The 27,509-nt window shown below is 38.2% G+C and overlaps 1 protein-coding gene across 1 annotated transcript; it reads left to right on the plus strand.

The window, feature by feature from the left end:
- On the plus strand, positions 1 to 27,509 carry LOC145630863 (uncharacterized). The gene is made up of 5 exons (XM_081682999.1): positions 1 to 133; positions 13,858 to 13,933; positions 24,455 to 24,487; positions 26,536 to 26,603; positions 26,950 to 27,509. Exons 1-5 carry the CDS (start codon positions 77 to 79, stop codon positions 27,169 to 27,171), a joined length of 456 nt encoding a protein of 151 aa, XP_081539125.1. The 5' UTR covers positions 1 to 76; the 3' UTR covers positions 27,172 to 27,509.

Below are 27,509 nucleotides of genomic sequence, written 5' to 3' on the forward strand. Positions count from 1 at the left end.
TCCGTCTTCTAATCTAGAGAATACCCCAATTGTGCAGTTTATATTGAGGGAGTGGGCACCACATTTAGAGCTTTACATGTATGAGGAGAATTTTGTGAATGCATTCAATGTCATTGGAATTTTAAGGCATCAGGTACAACTTCTTAACCGACACATTTGCGCTTTGACCATTTATATCTGTAATTGTATATTACTAAAAATTATTGAAAAAAAAAGTTATACATTGTGACTAATCCAACAACGTATGTTTGACACGGGTAATGATGTGAAATAGTGGTGGGTACCAAGGGTGGTTTGTGGGTGGGAAATGTTTATGGGTAAATAACCGGTGGTTAACATAAATGGGACTTTGTTATTAGCATAGTCGAAAGCACTCCATAACCCACTAGACCATAATTCTTAATAAGCGTACCTTGAGGAAGTGAAACAACTAAATTGTAGACATAGTTTGACACGGGTAATGATGTTTTGGATTCTAATACTTATATCTAGCACAGGTATATTCCAAGTGTTTGGGTCGGCCAATTTGTAAAAAGTTCCATAAGTTTGGCCCAAGATAAAATGTTGAATGGTCCATATTTATTTGTGTGGGACCCATGTAGTCAATAGTAAGTTAGCGTCACAACAAGATATTAGATCAAAAAGGTTAATTTCGCCCTAATAGGCGAAGAGCGCCATTTTAAAATCACCCACAAGTCGCCCTATTAGCTTCGTCCTATGAGCTTCAAAGGGCAACTACATTCTTTCGCCTTCTTTGTTAAATATTAAAGAGGGCAAAATTTTTCGCCCTTTTTGATCAAAATCAAAGGGGACAAATTTTTGCCTTCTTTGATTGAATCAAGCAAGACGATAAGTTTTTTCGCCCTCTGTGAACAACTCAATCAAGTCCGTTCATATCGCCCTCCTTGCTCAAAATTCGCCCTACTTGATCAAATTTTGAAGGGCAAAAAAAGAAAAACTCTATTAGGGATTACTTTTAGGAAAAGAAAAGGTGTTAATAGGCATAACTTCTAATTTTGTCATTATATATACAAAAGTATCATAGCAAATATAACTTGGCCAAAAAGTACTAAAATTTAATAATGTATGTTCCTTCTGCCAGCAAAATTTTCTATCCTACTTCCTGCATCTTGTCTATCTTGAATTTGCAATTTCTTGTACCCTTCTCAAGAGATTAAAAAGGTAAGCCGAGTCCTCCCATTAGACTCATGCATGTGTACATGAACAACAACTACACAAAAAAATCCTATTTTGTCAGATCATGGAGGTATAGATATAAGTTTTCTTATTCCTAATTAACCCTTATTAACCAAACATCTTACTCTATACTATCCACTAGACCACTACTACTCCGCTTTCAACATCATAAAGATACCACAATCAAAACATTTGGAGAAAGAAGATCACAAAGTATAGCATTTACCTTCGGCTTCAATCCCTACTTAAACTGACACTATTGTTGGTTGGTTTGCTCCAATTTTGGGTTCCTATATTACTTTTATTAACCTTTTTATTTTATTTGTACTTGGGTTATATATACTTCTAGTATAGTTGGAATAAGTAACATAAATATAAACTACTCCTAAGATTAAGAAACAGCAAAAAGTAAGCATAAAAATGCAAGGAATCAGTATTTAAGGGAGGGGCACATTAGTCATAGCCTATTAGTAGTGTCTTAGAGGAATAAGTTAGAGTTAATTGTGAGACTTTTCTATAAATAGGACTCATTAGGAGGGTTAAGAATCATCCAGAAAATTATTGTTAAGCTTGGCTTAGTTTTGGAGAGCTGCTCTTCCTCTCGAATGAAGAGTGATTGTATTGTTCGATTACTTTGATCATCAATACAAATATCGATTACTTAGCTAATTTTCTGCTTAATCATCCTCCTAATCTCTCTAATCTGAGTTAATTCCTAGCAAATGGTATCAGAGTTGGTCTGTCCTGGTAGATTCAGCCTCTAAAATTCTGTTTTCAGCCTTTCAAAAAAAAAAAAAAAAAAGGGAATGGAGGTCGCCGGAGCTCCGATATGGTCACATTCACTTGAGCAATTCTCCGAAAGGATGGAGGAATCCACGAAGAGAATTGTTGATAACCTTCAAAGAAATCTGGAGAAATACATTGATGGTGTTTTCTCTCCGATTTTCTCTTCCATGAAATTGGAGTTGGAGGAAATGGAAGAAGAGCTTGAGGAAGAAGAGAACCAAGCAGATTTAATGGAGGGGGAACTGCCAGAGGAAATCCATGCCGGAGAAAAGTTGCTGCCAGGCACCTTTTCCATAGGTGAGGGAGGCATCTTCAACCCTCACATGGAGGCAACCTCACTAAGGGCAGAGACATCAAAGGAGGAACTGGAAGATCTGAAAAATACAATAGTTAGTTACACTCTCAGTAATTTCGGAGGAGGCTTACACGGTGGTCCGATTGGCTGGGGTGGCTTTTATGGCGGAGAATACAAAGCTACTGGTGGCAAGACCGACTTTCCACTACCATGGATGGGTGGAAGGCGAGGTGATTTTGCAGGTGGATTTACCGGTGGAGGTCTGGGTGACATAGTGGGCGATCTGGTGGTGGATATTGTGGGCTTGCTGGTGCTGTTTCACAGCCATTTAGAAGGGGTGTTCGCTGGAAAAGCTGAGCGTGGAGGGAAGACCACTGTTGGTGGTGGTCTGAACAGGGAAGAGGTCTTCGTGAGGGGCGGATCTGGAGCCAGTGGATCCGGTGGTGGACCGGGTAAGCGTGCTTGTGGTGGTGATTTCTTGGGTGGTGAAGCTTCGTGGGTCTTCCTGCAGAATGATCCAGAAACAATGGAGTATGGAAGAAGCTACAATGGATCTTTTGTTGGATTGAAGAGAAGGATGATTCTGGAAAAAGTTAGTAAGGGTATTTGTGTCATTTCCCAAATTAATGACATAATGGCTGAGGGAGTATCTGGGTCCTTCTTTTCCTACCAACGAGGGGAAAGAAAGGATATGGGCCAAATTTTTGTACATGGAAAAAGGCCCATTTCTGAAACTGCTAGCTCCCAACCCATTCTTTCAAACCCAGCTAGTCAATCTTACTCCTCTCCTTTAACTTTTCAGCCCACTCCAATTTTTCTCAGCCCCACCCAACTCTTAAAAGAAAGTCCTCGTTCATGTCCTTCCAGCCCACGTAAGACATATGATGGGAGATTGCTATCCAACTTTAAAAACAAAAGGTTTATATCCTCAAATTAATTGCCTGACCCCCATTACTTAGTCCCTGTGCATATATTTCAAAATGTACTACCTGATGACTGCTACAAGGCTTTAGAACAGGATCAATTCTCCACTGAGTTCAACACCTCACTGAAGAAGGAGCTTAGTTACAATTATCACAAGAAGTTGGACTCAGCATATCATTGTCACTGCCGGGAATCAAGTGCCGACTACTATCCACCTTGAGGACAAGGTGAATGTTTGGGCGGCGGGTATTGCAAGTATTTGAGGGAGGGGCACATTAGTCATAGCCTACATATGGAATCAGTATTTAAGGGAGGGGCACATTAGTCATCAGTATTTGCTAGGAATTAGCATGGTTTCTAACCAGATTACAGCTCTAAATATGGAAGAAATTACACTAATAGAAGGATAATTCCACTTTTGAGAGGTGGATTCTCTCCTAATATGAGCTTTCGAGAGGCTCACTCTCTCCCAATGGCATAACCTCAACAATATTCAACATGATGATTATTCCTCCTAATGAGGTCTATTTATAGAAAAAGTCTCACAATTAACTCTAACTTATTCCTCAAGACACTACTAATAGGCTATGACTAATGTGCCCCTCCCTCACATACTGATTCCTTGCAATACCCGCCGCCTAAACATTCACCTTGTCCTCAAGGTGGTTTATAATCAGAACTGGATTCCCGGCCTCTGACCCAGCTCTTAAATAAGACAAAGGCGAGAGAAAACTGCACTAAGAATTCCTGATCATTGTTGAAAATTCGTGCTCCCTCTTGAGAACCTTCTATGGCAGGAAAATCTGAATACTTTATCAGCATGTCATGAGAGCAGAGCATTGAATTTTGGGTAGAGTTGGTCTTCGTGGACTTGGGATTTGTTGGCTGTGGGAAGGGGAAATTGCAATGTACAATTTGGGTGATGAATTTGGGTTTTAAAACTGATGTTGGATGGATGGGCCTAAATTTACCAAACCCAACATTGGAAGACTTTAATTTGTGAGTCACTCCAAAAGATGATAGGTTGGGCTTTAAATGAGTAAGCCCATTCATTCTCAGAAACCCACTATGGCAATCTATTCTGTCTGAAGCACGTGAGAGCTGGCTGATAAATTTTGCAATATCTTCAGGGTGTATTACTATAATACCCTTACTAGAACTCTTCATTTTTTACTTCCTCTCCAAGCCAACAAAAGATCCACTCAAGATTTCCCCATACTCTTCTCTTTCTAAAGATTTCTGGGAACCACCAAGCAACCACCCTTGAAGTTTTCCACCAGCGAATCCGCCGCTCACAAAGGGCCTTCTACCGACCAAGCCACCTCTGGCCAGAACACCACCGCCGGAAAACCTGCCAGAGAAATCACCATTCCTCACCCCACTACTCGAAACAACGTTCATACTTTCTGTCCCACACTCACTGCTCCAACAACCTACCACACCACCTGTCTCGCCGGTATAAAAACCAGGGCCACCACCAGACCCGCTTCCTCCAGCACCACCTCGCTCAAACACTCCTCCTAGCGATTTCCTTTCAAGACAATTACATTGCTCACTCGATCTATTGCCGGCGACACCCCCTTGAGCACTGCCATTCCGTCCTCCAAATCTTCCGGTGGCGAAACCATCTTCACCACCGCTGAGACCTCCTGGTAAAACACTCAAAAATTTTCCAGATCCATTTGTCTCAGCACCACTAGACCAAGCTTCTGGACTTATAAGTCCACCGCCTGAGTGCTCCACCATCGCGCCACTGGAGAAGGTGCGAACCACAGAGTAAAAGTACCGATTAGATCTGGAAATTTCCAGTACCTCCACCTTCTTGTCCTCCTGTGATGGAGGTTCCTCCTCGCCACATGACCACTCGGAGCTGGCTAACTTACCAACCTGATGTTCATCTTCCTCAAAGTCTTCGTGAAGTACTCCTGACCCTAATTTGATTCGAGAAATGGCATCCTCAAAAATCTTCTCTATGTTATGGCACAATCGATCTGTAATTTCATCAATTTCTGCCTCGAGCTTTGACTGTGAGAACACATCAGAGAACTCCATGTTCGCCGGACTTCCAGCAAGGTCACCGGAGACCGAACTGCTCTGATACCATTTGCTAGGAATTAACTCAGATTAGAGATATTAGGAGGATGATTAAGCAGAAAATTAGCTAAGTAATCGATATTTGTATTGATGATCAAAGTAATCGAACAATACAATCGCTCTTCATTCGAGAGGAAGAGCAGCTCTCCAAAACTAAGCCAAGCTTAACAATAATTTTCTGGATGATTCTTAACCCTCCTAATGAGTCCTATTTATACAAAAGTCTCACAATTAACTCTAACTTATTCCTCTAAGACACTACTAATAGGCTATGACTAATGTGCCCCTCTCTCAAATACTGATTCTTTGCAAAAAACTTGCAAAAAAATGTGGCAGCTATCTCTGGGTGAATAGTCATTACATAGCCACAGCTTGGCTGGTAAAAGTTGATACGTAAATCATCAATCCTACTTGTTTAGGATGTACAGTATTTAGAATGATAGGCATAGATCAAGTCCTAGTGTCGGGGAATATAGGATCAGGAAGTCACAATTCACAAAAGTCAAGTTCAAGAATAAGAGACTTAAATGGATTGTTTGATGGACTGATGGGCTACTGCCAAAATAACCATATGCAGAAAAGCATCAGTTCTGAGTTCAAGATTAATGCATAATAAACAAACACTCAACAACTAAACAACAGAACATGCAAACTCAATCCTGAGCCAGTGAGCACCGTGTCTTATACCTACTCAATTATATAGGAACTTGTCCAAGATCCCTCTAACATAACCAGCTAATACAGCCATGGCTTGAAAATGCATCCACAAGGCAATTTTTTGCAAAGAGTGAGCTAGAAAATATTACCTCAATCAAGCATCAAGGCTAATCTTTTCCATGACTAACTGAAGCTTTTGTTCTAGGTCTTCTTGTTTCTTCTTAGACGCTTCTAATTCAGCTTGCATCATATTATTTTCATTTTGTAGTTGTTCAACATAAGCTCTTCCTATCTTTCCGTCTTTAGACAACACCGGGTGCCCTTTGCCTAAACCTCGGGCATAACCTGAACGATGTCCAAGAACCTTCACATAAGCTTCTTCACGAGTAAGATTATCTACCCCTTTTTCACCAATTTCTTTCTCATGGTATTCCCTAAATTCCTTGAACTTCTCCTCAACCTCATCGTCAAACTTCCCATTTTTGTGCCTACAATCAATTAATCAAAGCTTTAATCCCAAAAGTGGAGATTTTTGTGCCTTACAAGATAAAACAAAATCAGAATTTTAAAATAAAGAAAAACAAAGTGTTCGTGCATTAGACAAATATTCAATGTACCTCTTTGACTTCTCCCATAACTTCAAATACTCCCTCCGGTTTCAATTATCTGCAACAAAGAGGAGTTTTACGAACTCCTAGGCAAAACTTTTAGGGAATTTTAATGACAACTTAGGGTATTTAATTAAGATGGAAAAAAGGAGGGAAATAGGAGAGAGAAAGGAGTGCATGGGACTTAGTGTTGCATGTGGGTAAATTTGAGTGGGAAAAAGAGGGGGTAATGTGGTCCCCTTTACTTTTTGATGGAAATTTGTCACCAAAAATAAGAGGGGAAGTTATTCTCCCTCTCTTTTTTTTGTGTGAAAATTTGAAATTTTCACATTTCCACCCAAAATTCAAAATTTTCAAATTTTAACATGTTTCAAATTTATACCTACACATTAAACCTAGAAATGCTCCTTATAAAAGGCAGCAAGCATTGAATGTGCATTCATTACAAACCATTAGCCACTATAGCCTTCAAATTCTGAAAATTAAGTTTGTTCCAAAAAAAAACAAACCCCATTAATTACATATTCGATTAGTCCAAAATATTTACTGCCTACACTAAAATTAGTCCTAAACTAAGGGCAACATTAGGGTTCCGCTTCCGCACTTCACAAAAACTTCAGCAGCCACAAAAAACTTCATCACCTTCCTTCACACCTGCAGAAAAGGAAAAGGAAAAAAAAAAAGGGAATCCAAGCAAATGGAAGAGTACTTGATCAGGAATTTTTTGATATTGAACAAATACTGAATGAGGGACCATTTCAGTACATAAGTGAGGATGAGTACATGGATTATGATTCTGATTCTCACAGCAGTGATGAAGAACAAAACAACAGTGAAGAGGATGTACCACAACAGCAGGAACCAACTAGCAGAAAACACCTAACAGTCCACACAAAAAGACAAATGGTAATTGATATTTTACTCAACATGCATGAAGGGGAACTCAAGAGAGGATTTCTGTCATACATGGCCAGAAAATATGGGGTACACAGAAGTACAGCCCTTAGGGTCTGGAAATTTGTCAAGCAAAGTATAACAGAAGGGAATGTTATAGATGTCCACTACTAGAAAATAGGCAAATAACGACGGAAATTTTCCGTCGAAAACATCCCGTTTTCCGTCGGAAACGGGGTTTCCGACGGAATTCCGTCGGAACTAGTTGTCGGAAAAACTGTTGTAGGAAAATGGGCCTTTTCCGACGGAATTTCCGTCGGAACCACTATTCCGACGGATTTTCCGACGGAATTCAGTCCGCCGGAAGTTAAATTTGGGCCCAAAATAGTCCGTCGTAAATGTATGACGGACTGTATTCCGTCGGAAATTTACGACGGAAAATCCGTCGAAAAATGCTTTTAAAAAAACAAAAAAAAAAAGCCTCCCAGACGACCCACCACCACCCCCTACGCCACCGTACCGACCCCCGAGCCCACACCAGCCCGTACCACCCCCACACTAGTCCGTATGTACCACCCCCACACTAGTCCGTATGTACCACCCCCCACAACAGCCCGTAACACCCCCACACCAGCCTACACCACCAGCCCCCTAACTCAACCACCAAAATCAAAACCAAAACCCCTACCGACCCGCCTAACCTTAACTCACCCAAATACATATCTTCCACCCAAACAAAACCAGATCTACAACCCTAATCATTACTGCCGCAAAACCACCAAACCACCCACCTAAAACCATCACTACTGCCTCCGAAAAGACCTTCACAACAAAAATATTAAGAAAAATTCGAATTCCCAACAGCTACCACAAAAAAAAAAAAAAAAAAAAAAATCGGATTAAACAACAAAAAAAAAAAAAAATTTAAAAATACACTTACCTTAATTCGACCACAAAAACCTCGAAATTAGGTTTAAGAGGCCAAATTCGACCACGAAAACTCTAGATCTAGAGTTTTTGTGGTCGAATTTGGCCTAAAAACCTTCATTTGCACCATTGGAGATTGCGTTTGGGGGGTTGGGTCCGGATATTCGACCTGGTGTTGTTTACGTTGGTGTTCGATCTTGTGGCGACGGGTGGTAGTGTCGCCGGCGGTGGAAAGAGAAAGGAGTGAGAAGGAGAACGAGAAGTAAAGAAGAGGAAAGAGGAGCAAAGAAGAGGGGACGAAGAAGAGGAAAAAACAAAGAGAATTGGCAGAGAGGAGGAATGAAGGAGAGAAGATGAGAGAGAAACAAAGAAGGGGGAAATAAGAGAAAGGGAGGCGGAAACAAGAGAAGGGGGAAATGAGGAGAAGGGGTGCGTTTTAGGGTAAGGAGAAAAATCAGTTTTAATTTTTTTTTTAAATTATTTTACGACGGAAAATTCCGTCGTAAATTTCCGACGGACTATAATTCCGTCGGAAATTGTAATTTACGACGGAAAATTCCGTCGCAATGAACATTTATTCCGACGGATTTCCGACGGAATTTTTTAATTCGTCGGAAATATCCGACGAAACAAAAATCCGTCGGAAAATTAGCTTTTTCCGACGGAATTTCGAGTCCGTCGTAACCAATCCGTCGGAATTAGCCTGTTTTCTAGTAGTGGTCGGAAGCAAAAAATTGGTAAAACAGGTCCAAAACCAAAGGACATCACTGATGAGTTCTTGCAGTCTGTGCCATTGTATAAAAGGACAACAGAAAGGGATTATGCTTCAGCCCTCAAAATTTCACTCCTTTCTCCATAAATTGAAAAAAAAAAGGCAGGTTAAGAACACATACAACATCAAATCATCCAACCCTTACATCTAACCACAAAGTGGCAAGACTGAAGTAGGCATTACAGCATCTACACCCAATTCCAGCAGTTGGTAACCCAACATTCACGGATATGCAACAACACATACACATTGATGAGAAGTGGTTCTATATGAACCCTGAGACAAGGAGGTTTTACCTCTTACCAAAGGAAGAAAACCCCTATAGATGCCAACAATCAAAGAGATACAAAGTTAAAGCCATGTTTATGGGGGTCATTGGGAAACCCTTGTATGACTGCAATGGACAGATGTTACATGATGGAAAGTTTGGTATCTTCCCATTCACTTACCAACAGAGGGCTAAAAAGAAAAGCAAAAACAGAGATGCAGGGGTTATGGAAACAAAGGTTGTGGAGAGTGTGAACAAGGATGAAATCAGGAAAATGCTACTGCACAAAATCATTCCAGCAATAAAAAGACAATGGCATCCTAGTCTTCTTAAAGACATTTTCATCCAGTGGGACAATGCTAGGCCACATCAGATTCGTATGGATGAGGAATTCATTGAAGCATGCACATCAGATGGTTTCAACATTCAAATGGTGTTTCAGCCTGCACAATCCCTAGACCTAAATGTGCTGGATTTGGGTCTTTTCAAGGTCATACAATCACTACTATATTATCATTTCCTACTACCCTGGATGAACTCATAGACAAAGTGTATGAGGCATATGAGTGGTTTGATCATATACTAAACAAGTATACATGGATCACTTTGCAAGGGGTCATGATGAAAATTCTAGAAAAGGAAGGGGGTAACAACTTCAACCCACCTCATATGGGCAAGTATAGATTAGACAGTGTAGATCTACTTCAAGAAATATTGGAATGTGAAAGGGGTCTCATTCAACAAGCAGTTGACCACCTAAACACTCTATTCATCCCTGTCAACCAAGATACCAAGATATCCCTGAAAACACTCAGTATGAGGTGGATGCAGACTAGGGACAAAACAAGAAAATCATTCAAACCAGGCATGACTTCCACACATAACCACACAAGTACTCAAACCTTTGTTTTTGTCAAAGTAAGCAACTTTTTGTTTTTTCATGCTTATTATGGTTTGGTTATGTGTATTTTGGTAGATCACCTGTTTTTTTTATTAGGCAATCATGTATTGAATGATTAGTACAGAATAGTTGCCATGAAATGTTTGTGTTGCTGTCAATTATGTATGAAATATCAGGTTTAATTTATATTCCATTAGACAGGTAAGTTTATTTTCAGTGAGATGTTGTGGGTTGTTACCTCAACAACATCTGTACAAGACAGTTGTTGGAGCTAAACTAACCTACAAATCCCACTCAAACTGAGTCCCTTCATCATTTGGAATGTCACAAATCAAATAGCATTGACTGAGGGACTCAATCATACAATAGTGAATGAGGGACTCAATCTCAAATCCTTATTATTAGGCATATTAATCACCAACATGACAACATGCATACACAAGGAACAAGAATTTAGTATACAGGCAGCATATGAATCACCAACAAGTAGTGTAAACAAGGACAACAAACAAGGACAGTAAACCCAGTTCAACATCAACCAAACACAAAATTACCCATCCAAAAATAAACCAGGAGGGAAATTCAACCATTTTTAACATCAACCATAAACATCAACAGAAGAAGGCAGCACAAGTAGTTACTTCCATTTCAACATCAACCAGCAACTTTTGAAAAATCAAAAAAATTAAATAAGGGTTAAGGAATAGTTACGCTGCCCATATCAGTTGTTGGGGGGGGGGGGGGGAAGTCATTAGGATACTTGTCCCTAAGGTAAGCCATATAGTAGGGGTCCCAATCGTTGTAGTCCAGAGTGAAGACAGATTTGACCCTTTTCCTCCCACTGGAGCTGTTGGAAGAGGCAGGAGACTTGAGGGACTCAGGCAAAACCAAACCCCCCCCCCCCCAGGCAGAGTCTGGAATGACCACCACCTCAATAGGGGGTTAGGAACTACAACCTCTACCACCTCAGAGTCACCAGAGGACTTCGACACCACAGCAAGAGCGTTTGAAGGCCCAGCAACACCCTCCGCAGTAACAACGGGACCCATTTCTAGATCAGTACCTTGTTTTTCGGCCAAATCTGGAACTCCTCCACCCTGACCCGCCTTCTCCTCTTCCTCATCACTCGAACTGTATTCGCTCAATTTTGCTCCGATCTTCCCTCGAGTGTAAAGGCGAAAAAAAGCTGGGCAACGGCGAACAAGCTTCACAATACCAGTGCCTCGCTGTAACTTGTACACCGTAGAACCCTCAAATCTACGTTCTGGGGTGGTGTTTTTAGGGGACTCATCGCCGTTTCCGTCCATAGTTACAGAGAGAGAAGAAAAAAAAAATGGAATTAGGGTTTCACATAAGAGAGAGACGAGAGAAAACAGGAGAGAGAGTGACGAAAATGAAAGAAGGGGGAAGGGTTATGAATAATTTCTGGAGAATTCTCGGCAGCAAAATCGATACATCTTCAATGAAGATCAATCAATGAGGTGGTTGGGAGTTGAAAGGGTTTAGAAATCAGAAGGTGTAAGGGGGTTAATTTTTGGTGGGAATCATTAGAATGTTGTAGATATAATTGTGTATAATTAACAAATGTTAAACAACATTAAAACAAAAAAGTAAGGGCAAATATGTCTTTTAACACAAAATTTTTTACTAAAAATAGAAATAAAAAAATTTGTTGCAGATAATAAGAAGCATCCAATTATGGCAAATGTTGCAGATAATTGACACTGGAGGGAGTACATGGGATCATCATTAGCTTGGGATGAGGTGGTTACATTTGAACTAGAACCATTGATTTCAGTGACCTCATTCTCATTTTCACAAGCTTGTGCCTTAAGTTCCTATCAAATCGCATACATACGCTTATTAATTTCAAAAAGATCAATAAGAAATCTGCTAGAAGTGACCTTGATTAGAAGTGAGGAGACAGTTTGTTATAGAGGAAAGAAAAGCATGAGCAGACAGGGGATGGTACACCTTGATTAGAAGTGACCTCATTTCATTTTCATCCGGGATTAGAAAATGCTATCATATCTTAAAAATAAAAGGCTGAAGGCATGGCTTCCCATATCAGTTTCCCCAAGGATTTAGAAATTAATTTTCACATTTATACTCACCAAATCAGAAATTATGTGAGCTATTGATTTTGCACCACATGTCGACTTTCTTTCAAGAGCACTTTCTCGATTCTTCTTACTCCTTTCCTAAATTAATAGTAGGTGTTACTCAAAATGATCCAAATTAGACAATTTCAAGCTTATTGTTATACATGGTCAGCATAATAATTCAAGTGTCATTTGGAATTAAGCTTTGCAAAATTAGCCATCACTTAAAATTAGATTATATATTGTCAGACAACTCAAGAAAGAAATTAAGACATATATTTCTGAAAGTACTTAAAACTACAGTATGCTAATGCTACCTTGATCTGCTCATTCATCAGCTCGTTGTTCATCCAATCACTACCAGATTTTTTAAAAATTCATCATAAAAAACTCCATTAGAAACTTGTACATGTAGTAATACTAGCAATGCAGCAACAAATGGACAAAAAAAACAACAAATTTAGAGATAGCAACTAGTAGGATATCTATAATCTATCTGACATTACTTGCATAAATAAAAACTCCTAAAAACTTGCAAATATAGCAATACTAACATGCAACAACAAAATGATAAAAAAATCAACAAATTTAGAGCAAGGATTTCGAGAATCAACAAATTCTTACAAAATCAAAAGCTTAATAACATAATATTGAGACAAAATTAGTAGAATTGCAAAAAATTAACAAAATTAATACCTGAACGACTTGCGATTTGACTGACTTCGAGCAATGATTTTGAGCAACAATGTGTGAAATCTGAACGTCTATTTGGAGCGAAGAATTAGAGTAGCAATTTGTGAGAGTCAGAGTGAAGAACTAGAGTAGCAATTCGAGTAGGAAAAAAATTAGGGTTCATACATTTTTGCTGGTGAATAAGAAGAGAGCACGATGATTTTTTTTTTTTTTTTTTGTTATAGAGAAAACGTTTAATTGTTTTACCTTTGTTTTATTTTATTACAATGTTTATTGATCAACGAGGGCGAAAATGGAATTCGTCCTCTTTGCTATTGACCAAGGAGGGCAAAACTGGAATTCGCCCTCTTTGCTATTAAAATAGAGGGCAAAAATTAAATTCACCCTCTTTGCTTTGAAATAGAAAGACGAAAGTAAAAGTTGCCCTCTTTGCTCTGTAATAAAGGGGTGATTATAATTTCTCCCTCCTTGATTTAAACCAACAAGGCAAAAAACAACTCGTCCTCCTTGATCTAGTTATGTCACCCTCTTTGATCTTTTTTCTTGTAGTGCGTACAAGTGAGTTGTGTTATATGTACTGTATTTGATTTTCCTTTTAAAAAAGAGATGTGTACTTGACATGTCTTTAAATTTATATTTTGAAATTATGTCTAGTAGAAACTGTTATATATATTTTATTTATACAAATGGATTCTCAACCTAAATTTTTATATATTTTGCATTTATGCCTGTTCTGCAGAGTATGTTGAAGCATGAGCCGCCACATGACGTTACGTATGCGGGAGCTTGTGATGTGAGCAGTGACATTACAGACTGTCAAAATAGAGTGAATAGAATTTTTCTGTATATCGTTAGAGTGTAGAGTAGTGTATTTATACAAGAGATTAGGGCTCATGAAATAGGCCCGTTAGCTATACAATATAAACACTAAATATAGGCCCTAACACCCCCCCCTCAAGTTGGAGCATGCAAATCACAAATGCCCAACTTGCCGAGTAAATGCATGAACTGACTTTTACTCAAAGCCTTGGTGAAAATATCCGCTAATTGGTCTGTAGTCTTCACATAAGACGGGCTAATGATACCATCCTGAATCGCATCACGAAGATAATAACAATCCACCTCAATGTGCTTAGTACGCTCATGGAATACCGGATTCTGCGCAATATACAAGGCAGATTGATTATCACAAAATAAACCCATAGCACGGGGATGTGAGACACCCAAACTCAGAAGAAGAGCCTTTAACCATTTCAACTCATCAGTAGTTTTAGACATTGAGCGGAATTCGGCCTCTGAAGAAGACTTAGCCACAGTGTCCTGTTTCTTAGTCTTCCAAGACACAGGAGAAGAACCAAGGAACACTAACCAGCCTGAAATAGAACGACGCGACAAGGGACAACCTGCCCAATCTGAGTCACACCAACCTGTAATCTGTAAATCACAATCGGAACTCAAAAGGATTCCCTGACCCGGACATCCCTTCAAGTACCGGACTGTACGAAGAGCAGCTTCCCAATGATCCTGTCGCGGTTGTTGCATAAATTGAGACAAAATATGCACCGCGTATGCTAAGTCCGGTCTAGTAAAAGACAAATAAATCAGACGACCAACAAGCCGTCGATACTGCTCTGGATCAGAAAATAAAGAGGACTCTGATTTCGCTAGAGTATGATTCTGCTCAATAGGAGTACCTGCTGGACGAGAACCTAGCAAACCAGACTCTGCAATAATGTCAAGTGTATATTTCCGTTGACATAAAAATATGCCATCCGGACTACGGCAACCTCAACACCAAGAAAATACTTCAGAACACCCAAATCCTTCATATGAAAACAGTCACTCAAGTATGACTTGAATGTTGAAATCGCAGAGGAATCATTACCAGAAATTATCAAATCATCAACATATACCAGAACACTCAGTTGAATAGACTTAGATTGCACAGTAAAAAGAGAGTAATTAGAGTACGATTGCCGAAATCCGTACCTTTTCAAAGATGAGGCCAATTTAGAGAACCAACAACGAGGTGCCTGCCGAAGACCATACAACGACTTCAGAAGACGACACACCATACCAGGTTGAGCGCCATGAAAACCAGGGGGAGGTTTCATATAAACCTCCTCATCAAGATCACCGTGAAGAAATGCATTGTGGACATCCATCTGATGCAATTCCCAGTTCTTCGCAACAGCCACAGCAAGAAAAGCACGGACAGTGACCATTTTAGCAACGGGAGCAAACGTCTCGTTATAATCGATACCTTCAACTTGATGATTACCAAAAATAACAAGACGAGCCTTCAATCGCTCTAGTGTGCCATCAGAGTTAAGCTTGACCTTGTAAACCCAACGACACCCAAGAGCCTTCTTGCCCGGAGGTAATTTTTCCATCACCCAAGTGCCATTATTTTCCAATGCATCAATTTCTTTTTGCATTGCCTCTTTCCATCCCTCATCTTGCATTGCCTCCTTGAAATTACGAGGCTCAACCATCGTATCAATAGCTGCAATAAAAGCACGGTGTCGCAAAGAAAATTTATCACAATTCACAAAATGTGCTAAAGGGTAAGGAGTACCTGAGGAGCTCGGAGTAGACGGTGAACTAGTAGAAGTAGATGGACTCGGGATAGATAAAGTATGTGCGACGTAATCACGGTGCCAACCCGGTGCATGCTTTGGCCGAAGACCACGACCCAAATCAAGCGTAGAGGAGGTAGAAGAGCTCGGGTCAGCATGGGAGGAGCTGCCCGAGCTGCTGTCACTTGATGCAGCAGTAAGAGCCGCGGGCTGGCTGCGGGCAACACTAGAAACCGCAGGCTGGTCGCGGACTAGGCTACCAGCAGCAGCTGCGGGCTGGGAAGCAGTGGCAGGTGCGGTGTGTGGGCTGCCTGCACTGTTGTCCGGAGTTCCGAGGTCAAGAGTAGCCTCACTCGCCTCAAGAACACACTCCAAATCATCTAGAAAATCGGTATCCACACCCAAATTATGTTCAACCGCATTCTCATACCCAACATGACTATCACCCTTTGTGGCATACGGAAATTCATTCTCATAAAAAATGACATCACGGGAAACAAAAATATCACCCGTCTCCAAATCATACAACTTCCACACTTTTTTACCATGAGGGTAGCCCACAAACACACATTTCCTACTCCTAGGAGCAAATTTATCCCCCTTAGCCTTTTGATTATGAGCAAAACAAAGACACCCAAAAACTTTCAATTCATCAAAATTAGGCTCCTTACTAAAAAGCAATTCAAATGGAGTCTTATTATCAAGTAGACGAGAGGGAGTACGGTTAATCAAGTAGACCGCACCTAGGACACATTCTCCCCAAAAATCAACCGGAAGATTGCCTTCAAACATTAAAGCACGACTAACATTCAAAATATGTTGGTGTTTACGCTCCACTCTACCATTTTGTTGTGGGGTACCGGCACAAGATGTTTGGAATAAAATGCCATTATCAATAACATACGGAATCATGGGTTTGAATTCCGTACCATTATCACTCCGCACACATTTAACATGAACATCAAATTCACATTTAACCATAGCAAAGAAAGAAGAGAACGAAGAATAAAATTCGGTTTTATCATTTAACAAATAAACCCAAACACCTCTTGAGAAATCGTCAACAATAGTCAAAAAATAATGAGCACCACAAGTAGAGGGAGTCTTATATGGCCCCCATAAATCACAATGAATCATTTCAAAAAATCGGCTAGCCCGACTATCACTATCCGGGAAACTACCCCGTGACTGCTTAGCTTGTGGACAAATTTCACATGGTTTATTCAAAGATTTGCTACTAGAACTAGCACTAATAGCAGGCACTAACTTGACTATTTGATCCGACGGATGACCCAGACGACGATGCCATAGCTCGAATGTAGAAACTCCCGAATTCGTCACCGCACATACTTTTGGGATTCGCCGGAAATAATAGAGTCCATCTATTCGTTCACCGCCTCCAATCAGGCTCCCCGAGTGTTGGTCCTGTATAGCACATAAAGAGTCAGTGAATCGGACATAACAAGCAGAATCATTTATCATTTTAGACACCGAAATTAAATTGCAATTTAATTTAGGCACAAATAAAACATTCTCTAGAGTAATTCCGTCGGCCAAATACACACGCCCTTCCTTTGTAGCTAGAGTTTGTGTACCATCCGGAAGACCAACGGGGCATGATAAAATAGAACGTTCAGCCACTAAGCAAGAGGCATCACCGGTAACATGATGAGAGGCGCCAGTGTCGATAATCCAAGACGATGAAAAATACTCACCAATCATTTTGTCTTGCTGACTATTATTAACCATATTCAACAAAAGGCGAACATGCTCAGGCTTGAACTCAGATAAGGCCGAAAGAGTAGCTTGTGAAGGACCAGCACCAATAGGGCTGCCCACGGCATTAGCACGAGCCGTGGGCTTGCTGTGAACAGTAGCAGGTGCGACAGAAGCAGTTGCGGCAGCAACAGGGGCAGCAGATGCGTGGGATGACAGAGCAGCCCTGCTGCCAGAAGCAGGGGACGGACCAGAATTCGCCCCTCCCCCTTTCTTCCCATATTTCTCTACCCACCAATCCGGGTAACCGTGAAGCATAAAACAGCCGGAATTGTCATGGCCCGAACGCTTGCAATGTGTGCAATATAATCTGCTCTTATCGACCCTATTTGGCGGCTGAAAAGTCCTTCGATCAGAGGAAAGAGCAAAAACATGTGCCTCATCCTTAGTCTTGTTTTGTGCGATGCCACGAGAGCGCTCTTCCTGAAGAAAAGCGTGGTATGCACGGTCTAGCATCGCCGGTGGTTGTTGGGACAACAAGTTTGTCCTCACGGCTGCATATTTCTCATCATCAATGCCAATGAGAAATTGATGTAATTTCTCCTCTTCTCTGTCAATTTCATACTTAGCAGCAACATTACACTCACACTTCCCGCACTCACATCCATGGGGAGGCTTGAGGCTTATCAAATCATCATAAAAACCCATCAAAGTATTGTAGTATTCTTCCACAGTCATAGATTTGGTTTGTTTGCAATTAGTAATAGAAGAACGCAATTGTTGGAGGCGAACACCACTAGCCTCGCAAAAACGCTTCTCCAAATAATCCCATAATTTTCGTGCTTCCTCAAAGTATGGGATAGAGGCCGCAAGCTTTGGGTCAATAGCTCGTAGTATCCATGAAACAAGCATGGAGTTGACGGTGTCCCAATCGAGGAGCTTCTTCATCTCTGTCGGTTTGGAGATGGTGCCATCAACAAACCCATACTTCCTCCGAGACTTCAAAGACAGGGTAATAGCCCTAGACCACGCAAGAAAATTGTCACCCTTCAATACCACATGAGTGATTAAATTGCCGGGTTGATCTCCTGCTCCAAGATAGAAAGGGGACGAAGGATCAATTTTGCCGTCGTCCGTCATTAATAAACAAACAGTAGAGAAGAATAGTGATTATAGAGTAGTAATCAGAGAGTAGAGAGGTAGAGATTAGAGAAAAAGAAAAAAATTTAGAGAGAGTAGATTAGGGTTTAGAGTATAGAGGCTCCGATACCATGTCAAAATAGAGTGAATAGAATTTTTCTTTATATCATTAGAGTGTAGAGTAGTGTATTTATACAAGAGATTAGGGCTCATGAAATAGGCCCGTTAGCTATACAATATAAACACTAAATATAGGCCCTAACACAGACTGGTAAAGAGAGATTCTGATTATTATTGTTTTTGAGTTTTGATGGTCTTTGATATATTCCTCGCAACTATTTGGTTGCCTTAAATAGTTTGGTTGTTTTAGCTAGTAAAACCCTTTATTTTAGTGAAAATCATAATCGGAAACATGGCATATCATACAAAAATGCTTGAAATTTGCCCCCCTTTTGTCAATATCCCGTTTCTCCCTCTCTTGCTTGAAAGCTGGTGTGGGAGTTGCGAGACTAGCATGGTGATATCCTCTGATTTAACTCACCGAAGCTATGAGGCGAACTGAATGGTGTCGAATAATGGTAGTGAATATCAAAACAGTTTGTGTTACCCAAACTAAATTTTCTGAAATGTCTAACCCAAACTCGATGTTTTCAAAATTGATTTGATGAGTTATCTAATATTCTCGTATTTTATTTTGACCAATTATGGCCAACTAACTAATATTTCTGTATTTTTTTTTAAAATGTACCTACTTTCCTATTGGGAACACAACTTTACTCTCACATAAAGTCAATTTTTCCCGACACTTTTGTCTTATCAACTTTGCTCTCCTTGCTAAGCAGGTTTGGCGTATAATAGTGAATGAAGATTCTCTTGTTGCTAGAGTTCTTAAGGGGAAGTATTTTCCCCATACGACTCTAATGGATGCCAAGGTATATTCGAACTCGAGTTACACTTGGAGGTCTCTTATGGGAGTACGAGATGTCATTGCAAGAGGTGCAAGGAAGTCTATAGGCAATGGGTCTACTATCCACATATGGAAAGACCCATGGGTTCCCAACCTGCCCCACTTTAAGGTAGGTTCGGAACAAAGAAACGATGATGGTGAGCATGTGTTTGTGCGTGATTTGTGGCTTAATAATGCCTGGAATGTAGATGTGCTTACTGGCAGATTCTCCTCTGGGGAGATTAATGATATTTGCAATATCCCTATTCCTATGTTTGAGAGGAAGGACACTTGGGTGTGGCACTTTACAAAAGATGGAACTTTCACTGTTAGAAGTGCTACAATTTACTCACCATGGAGCAAAAAAATAATTCGGCCTCGACTGCGAATGTGTCAAGTAGTTTTGATGCTGAGATCCCTCCCAAAATAAAATTTTTTGCGTGGCGCGCTTTAATGAATGATGTGGCTGCTCTAGGTAGTCTAGCTCAACGAGGTATGCAATTGGATACAATCTGTCCTCTTTGTGGTAACTTAGTTGAGAGTATTTTCCATATGTTGATTTCGTGTGAGGATGCCAAGAGAATATGGTATCTATCTCCCTTGAGGTTGTTGGTGGACAATTATGAAGGGGATTCTTTCAGGGAGTGGTGTTGTTCTGTACGCAAAAGCCACAAAGATCCCTCATGGTGGAATTTGTTTTGGAGTATTTTATGGGGAGTTTGGTTGAGAAGGAATGCGTGGGTGTTTGAAGGTAGGAAAAGAGATGTGGATGATATCATTCACAAGGCGGTGGGCATCATTGGGGACTATGAAAATGCGAAGGATGATACAAACACTAACTCCAACCCGCAACATTTGGAATCCAGGTGGCTGCCTCCACCTCATGGCACGATCAAGATCAATACTGATGCAGCGGTTTCCAGCACTCTTGGAGTGGGTTTGGGGGGTGTGATGCGCGATACGGAGGGTGATGTTGTGGTCTCAACGTGCTTAAGATGGAGTGGAAAGGTTGAGGCTGATGTTGCTGAAGCCTTAGCAATGTGGCACGCCTTGGCAATTACTCTTGACTCGGGGTTCAATATGGTATGCCTTGAGACAGATTGTCTGAAGCTTCACAATCATCTAGTCAAGGGTAGAGCTCCTCCTACTGAATTTGGCCTTGTGGTCAATGATATTCTACACCTTACTCTTAGATGTCAAGTTTGTTCATTTTCTTTCGTGAAGAGGGCAGGCAACCGGGTTGCTCACGAGCTAGCAAAATTAAGTTTTTCTTTTGATGATCTTAGAGTTTGGATGGAAGAGGTCCCCTTGGGAATCTCTAACTTTGTAATGGATGATCTGAAACTTTTGTTTGATTAATGAATTGCTTTGCTCGGTTTGTGTCAAAAAAAAAAAAAAAAAAAAAAAAAAAACTTCACTTAAAACAAAAATTTTATAAAGGTAACTCTACCTCGATTGTGAAAAAAAAACAAAAGGGGAGGGGACAGTGGGTGTAGTAGTTTAAGATCAATCAATCAATCAAAGCCTTAATCCCAAAAGTGGGGTCGGCTAACATGAACCAAAATGATTATTCCATATAGTCATGAACATAAATTTTTCTCCTCCATCCCTTACGATCCAAAGCTTCATCCTCATGTAAATCCATGCACTTCATATCCTTCATCACTCCTTCCAACCAAGTCATTTTTTGTCTCCCTCTCCCTCGTTTAATCTCTCCGTGGTCCCACTCTTCCACACTTCGCACCGGTGCACCCTCGGGGTCTCTCTATCTTACATGTCCAAACCAACGATTTTCCCTTAATTGTTTAAGATAAATGGGTAAATAAATAAGAGGGAGTATGTAGCTTATTTGATATATTATGGAGTTTATACATAATTGTAAAACTCTAATATTACTCATGTGAGCCATAACTCGAACCAAACTCGATCCTAATGACCCCTTTACTGCTTTTAGGACGGGGGTCTGAATTTTGGACATGTGTGTTTCTCTTTGCCATATTACATTCCACACATTTGACTAACAACTACTCATCGAAATGAAAATTGTTTTATTCAATAAACTTAGTTGCATTAGCCTTACTACGAAGGAATTTGAATTTGAGGGAAACTTACCCTTGTAAATATTGCTTATTTACATGGTAGTTGTCCTGTTCAATCCTGAGTAATAAAAGGTACTCCCTCCATTCCTATTTGTTTTTTATGTTTCCATTTATGGTGTTTGTAGGGAATATTTCAAGCATTATCCCTAGCTTGAACCCCACTATGATCATACACTAAAGTACAGTGGCATCTAAAGGGAAAGAAGATAGAACAAAAGAGTCGCCAACAAGTTTTAAGAACTTGTAAACCGTTCTCGAGGTGAATGTTACACCCTTTAACAGTTCATGAAATCGTCAACTCCAATAGGTCTGGAAACAAGACTGGTAGTTCGGGGATGTAGGTATAAATCCAACCTAAAAGAGATTGAACCTGCCCTAACAATAGGTCTCTACTTTATTCTGATCGTATTCATGTGCGCTTTGACTAACATGCAATCAATAGAATTAACCCTAAACCTTTTTATCTATGTTGGTTTAATATTAATGCACAAATAAATCTATTATTGGCGATTACTTGAATTATAATCAAATTAACCCTAAACAAGATTATTAATTATCTTATTAAGCGTGATTACAAGTACCAATTCACTTTAAACATGCATAAAAGGTGTGATCAAGCAATAACAATAAATATAATCAAGCAACATAATAATAATAATAATAATAATAATAATAATAATAATAATAATAATAATAATAATAATCATCATCATCATCATAAAATAATCATATTTATCATAATCATGTTAAAGAATAATAATAGCAAGATCTTAGGCATGATACTAACAAGATTAATAACAAACCCTAGTATGTCACTAAACAGTAAAGATCAAATATATAGCTATAACATGATACTAACATGAATATTAGGATACATACACAAAAAAATGAATATTAGGATGAAAATAGGAAGCATCGCAGGAATCATAATAAGCATATTTGATATTATAACCTTTTCCCTAAACCTAATACTAAGAATCATTGTTGTCATTCGAAACATCAAGCATCCTAACATGATACTAGGAATCATAATAACAACTTAGACATGATTACTATATTATAATATCAATGCAAACAATTAAAACACTTACTTGGATGCCTCGTACCTCTTTCTAATAACAAAATACACGCGTTAATAATTTCAAGAAAAATATAAAACATTTAAATTAAATAATAATTGAAAGAGAGATTTGGGACTAAATCCTCTGAAATTAAAACCTTTCACGTATAGGGCGAAGGCAACTTCGAATTATGCTAGGTGTGTCTAGATCTTGTGAATGCGGAATTTTGTTTGTAAAAAGGTTGGTTTAGAATAAGAGAGAGAGAGAGTAATCAAGAGATTCTTGATGAGAATTGGTGAGAATTAAAAAGAATAAGAATTGATGATTGAAAAAGGAAAGATATGACCTCTATTTATAGAGAAAAAAGAGGGTCGAAGAATAAGAAAAGAATCCGAATTCGAATCGAAATAGAACTCGATGGACAACAGTTTTTGCGGATTTTGTTTTTATCATATCTTTTGATCCAGAAGTCCAAATAAAGCATATAATATGTCGTTGGAAAGCTCTTGAAGTTTACTTTCCAACCCAATTAGAATCAGATTAAAATATTTTGTATATAAAAAGATATGGCCGAAATAGTAGAACGGTGTCAGTTTTGGATAGAGTTTCATATCTCATTCATATCTTTTTCGTTATAGCTCGAATTTAATATTATAATATATCATTGGAAAGATAATTTCAAGATATATCCAAGCATATAAAATTTGGATAAAGATTACGAGGTACGAAAATAAAATATTACTGTCTTTGAACATCTTTAAATTCGAATAGAATTAGGATTAAAAAAAAGGAAAGTTTTAAAAAGGGAAAGTTTTTATTTAACTCAAATTCTTTGATCTTATCTTTTCAAAAATGAATTAAGATCTTTTAAAAACTTATGGAAGGTTCTAATTAATCCTAATTAGTTTAAGAATAGGATTAAACCTTTGGACCCTCCACATGATCATTGGGTCGTAGGTAAAATCTGGTTCGAGCCCAGTTTAGTATTTTGGCCATAACTTCCTCATTATTCATCGGAATTGGGCTTATAATATATCGTTGGAAAGGTCTTTTCAAGCCCCATCTAACTACACCGTTATTGGACCCATATCATGGACCAAACTAAACTGGAATGCACGTTTTTAAAAAATAAGGTAAGAAAAAAAATATTTTCAAAAACAGAAAGAAGAGAATTTTAATAAAAACATCCTCATCACTAAGCTTTTCACACTTTTGCTTTATTCGATAATCTAATGACGTGAAAGGTATTCATTACTGAGTTTGGTTTTGGGGAGACACATTTGGGTGTCTACAGTGATCCTATCAAATTTTTACATTGGGATCTTTCCTTTTTAAGTCATTGATTTTAGACAAAATTACCATTGCTTACAATTTAAATACTCAATTGCCCTCCACTTTTCATGTGTAAATGTACCTTTTATAATATTTTAATGGGTTTTCAATACTCATTATTACTTTCTCTCTCATCTCTTTTTACTTTTTGCCTATTTTTTTTTACCCTACATGTACAATATTCCTTTTTAACTAAATTGTGCCTTAAATGATTGAATTTATGTCAATTTACCTCAATTTGACCCAATTTCTTTAAAATCGCGTATAATGCTAAATGTCAAGAACAAAAGTATTTTAGTCACTCTTTTGATCCAAAATATATATAATTAGGACATAAGCTGTATATGGGGAGCAATACTACAGATTTTGCATGCTTATAATTTAATTTGATGAGCCAATCTGACTTAGTGGGTAATTTGTGCACTTTGTGTGTGAATATGATGCTCCATTGTGGATTGATCAAGTTTGCTTCTCAAGCTCACGTCTGAGTCTGAAGGTACGTGCCCTTTGTCCACTACCTTTTTTGCAAACAATTTGTTAAAAGTTGAGATATGAAATAAAACTAGTCTTAAACCCGTGCAATCTGTTTATTGTATTGTAATTTTTTTAATTTAAAAATCTAAAGCTCAATCAACCTGCTCCTATTACTCAACTATGAAAACACACAAAATATGGCATTATCAATTTACTCCTTAATTGGTATAGATAGTATTGAGAGGTATGGATGAATCAGAATACTAAAATTTTACCCTTTAAGAGGTATGGATTGCAGACCTAAATTATAGCATAATAACGAAAACAAATAATCCACCTGAATTATTATTCAATTACTCGTAATATTTATACGTGGAAATTCAAGTGCCCATAATATTTAATCTTTAATATCCAAAAAAAAAAAACCAAAACAAAACAAAATTATATCAAACTATAAAGCAAAATTCTATGTCACCCAAATGTATTCTAGAACTGAAGAACCTATTTATAAAAGATAATAAGATCACCCATCACCAAACAAAACACTCAAAATTAAAGATTAATAAAATCTCGAAAATACTAATATTTATGAGATCATAAAATTACCCTTACTTTTTAAAAAATTGGTTGTGAATTTATAGTCTTACTAACTTTTACTAATATAATCGGCAATCTGGAAATAGTACATCAATGCTTGCATGAGGAAATTTGATTGAAGATTAAGAGAAATAATTAGTTCCAATGAGTAAAATTTACAAAATATCAAATACCAAAAAAAGAACCATCAAGTGAAAAATGACAAAATTAGTATAGATAAACATAGAAATTGAAAATTCGATTCGCCATCAACATTAAAATTTACTTAACATTTGAGAAATTAAAGGGAAGGAAAATAACAACTAACCTTTAAAAAATAAGAGAGATCATGTAGAGGAGAATGAAATAGGATTGAACAAATGAGGAATCAATCGATTTATGAGAACAATTTGTGATAAAGAACTATTTTTTCAACGGGGAAGAGAAATTGAATTGTGAAAAAGAAGGGGGAAAAAGACAATAACTTTAACCTTAAAATCCTATAAGTAAGAATCTAACACAGTTTTAATACCTTCAGCACTTCAAAAGCAAGAAACCCAATTAAAAATTTAAAAACGACCAGAAAAATTTATAGACTTCAAATAAAAACATCCGGTTGGTGAAATTTATTACAAATTTAACACTTACGTGTGGTTTTAGTCAAGAACAACTTGTTTTTCCATTACCGGCAAAGCCTCGGCCCAAAAGAAGACTAAGCTAAAGAAAAGACGGCATGGCTAGCAAGATTGTGAAGCGATGATTTTGTCACAAATTATATAAGTGAAATCAAACTGCAACCCGAATTCAGATTTGAAACAAAAAATTAAAACTGGTAGAAATATTGCTAGAAATTTGACGAAACATATCATAATAACCCAAATTTTTTAAGAAAAACTCAGTATTTGGTCTTCTGGTGATTGAACACCTCCCCATAATCTATGCTATGCAAGATAACTGTTCCTAAAATAAATAAATAAATAATAAAAAAAAACCCACTACTTAAAAAAAAAAAAAACAGTACAATTTCGCATTTAAGAATTTAAAAAAAAAGAAGAGTGAAATTTATAACCTTATATGCAGAGCAAATGCGAAAATGATTAGGGAATTTAGGCTTAATAGGAGATGGGAATTATAAATTGAGCATTCCGCATGTAAGAAACAAATGAAGATAACAGAGGAAAAGAAATACTCCGTAACAGCCAAAAGGGAAAAGATAATTGTAACGTTTCACTTAGATAATATTTTTGAAAAGACGCTTCACTGAAATTTGAAGGCCATATTAAAAAAAATGAAAATTAAAAAGGAAAAGCAAAAAAAAAAAAAAAAAAAAACAAAACAAAAAATACAAAAACAAAAAGGATCACGTGGCACTCTAGATTTCTTTTAAACTTTCCTGTTTTACACTAACAGTATTGATTTATAAATTATTGAACAAATGCATTTCTGTAGTTGTTACTGACATGTCATCTAATGCAATAGCTTCTGTTTTGTCAGTGTTGTCAAGGAAGATATTTTCTAAGAAGCAAATGCTTTCTGGATCAACTTCATACTCTTATGTTGGGGTAAAGATTCCAAATTGGCTCATCAAATAGCATGGTTTTTTTTTTTTTTTTTTTTTTTTAAATCACTCCCTATCATCCTGGGTTATGTATTTGGGAATTTAGTTGATTTTCCTCTTTTCTTTGAATTTAACACTTGCTGCTTATGGCTTACCTCACAATGTTGCTAACCTTTAAAGGACTAATTAATTTAACTTCTAGTAAATAAGTTTTTGAAATTCAATTTTGTTTTAGTGGTCTGATGATGTTCTTCCCATCACTTATTCACTGGTTGGTGAAAATAACTTCACCTCAAATGGGAGGTTTATGTATTGTACACTGATCTGTTGGGGTTGCAATATCTTTTTAGGTGCAGAAGCCTGCATTTGGTACTGGGTTTCAATTTTCGCTTCAAATGTCAGTTCCTCCAACACATCCATCTCCTAATCAGCTAGCTGTTAACCTTGACATCGTCAAGTCAGTGGAAAATCAGATGTCTAAAACCACACAGATGTCATCATTGCGTAGTGTTTTCACATTAGCAAGAGTTCATGCGCCTCTACGTCGGATTGTCAAGAGGATTATCAAGTAGGTGTGCTAAGTAAACTAAGCTACCAGCAAGCACCTAGAAGGCCCTTCACAGGAATCTCGGCAATCTTAGTTAACTTGCTTATCTATGAACTATCCTTTGTTGTTTCTTTTGATTTCAGTTGTACTGTTGGTAATGCTGGACTTTTATCCCCCATTAACTTTTGGTCTCGTTGGCCTCCCAGAGTTGTAAGCCTATCGTTATGTTATGCTGTATCCGATTTATGACTTAAAAGACGTATGTATATGGGTTATCATTGGCCGTAATTCGTCCTGCTCTTTCTTGTTGAGATAAGTAGATAATGAGGTGAACTGAGATTGAACCTGATAAGTAAATGGGTT

Source organism: Chenopodium album, chromosome 5 (genome assembly GCF_948465745.1).
Source record: "Chenopodium album chromosome 5, dcCheAlbu1.1, whole genome shotgun sequence".
In the NCBI taxonomy this organism is placed as follows: Eukaryota; Viridiplantae; Streptophyta; class Magnoliopsida; order Caryophyllales; family Amaranthaceae; genus Chenopodium; species Chenopodium album.

Coding starts and splice junctions, on each gene's coding strand:
- LOC145630863 (XM_081682999.1), top strand. CDS start 77: ATGTATGAGGAGAATTTTGTGAATGCATTCAATGTCATTGGAATTTTA. Junction 13,934..24,454: donor GAGCAGTGACATTACAGACT/GTCAAAATAGAG, acceptor TGGATTGATCAA/GTTTGCTTCTCAAGCTCACG. Junction 26,604..26,949: donor CTTCATACTCTTATGTTGGG/GTAAAGATTCCA, acceptor ATATCTTTTTAG/GTGCAGAAGCCTGCATTTGG.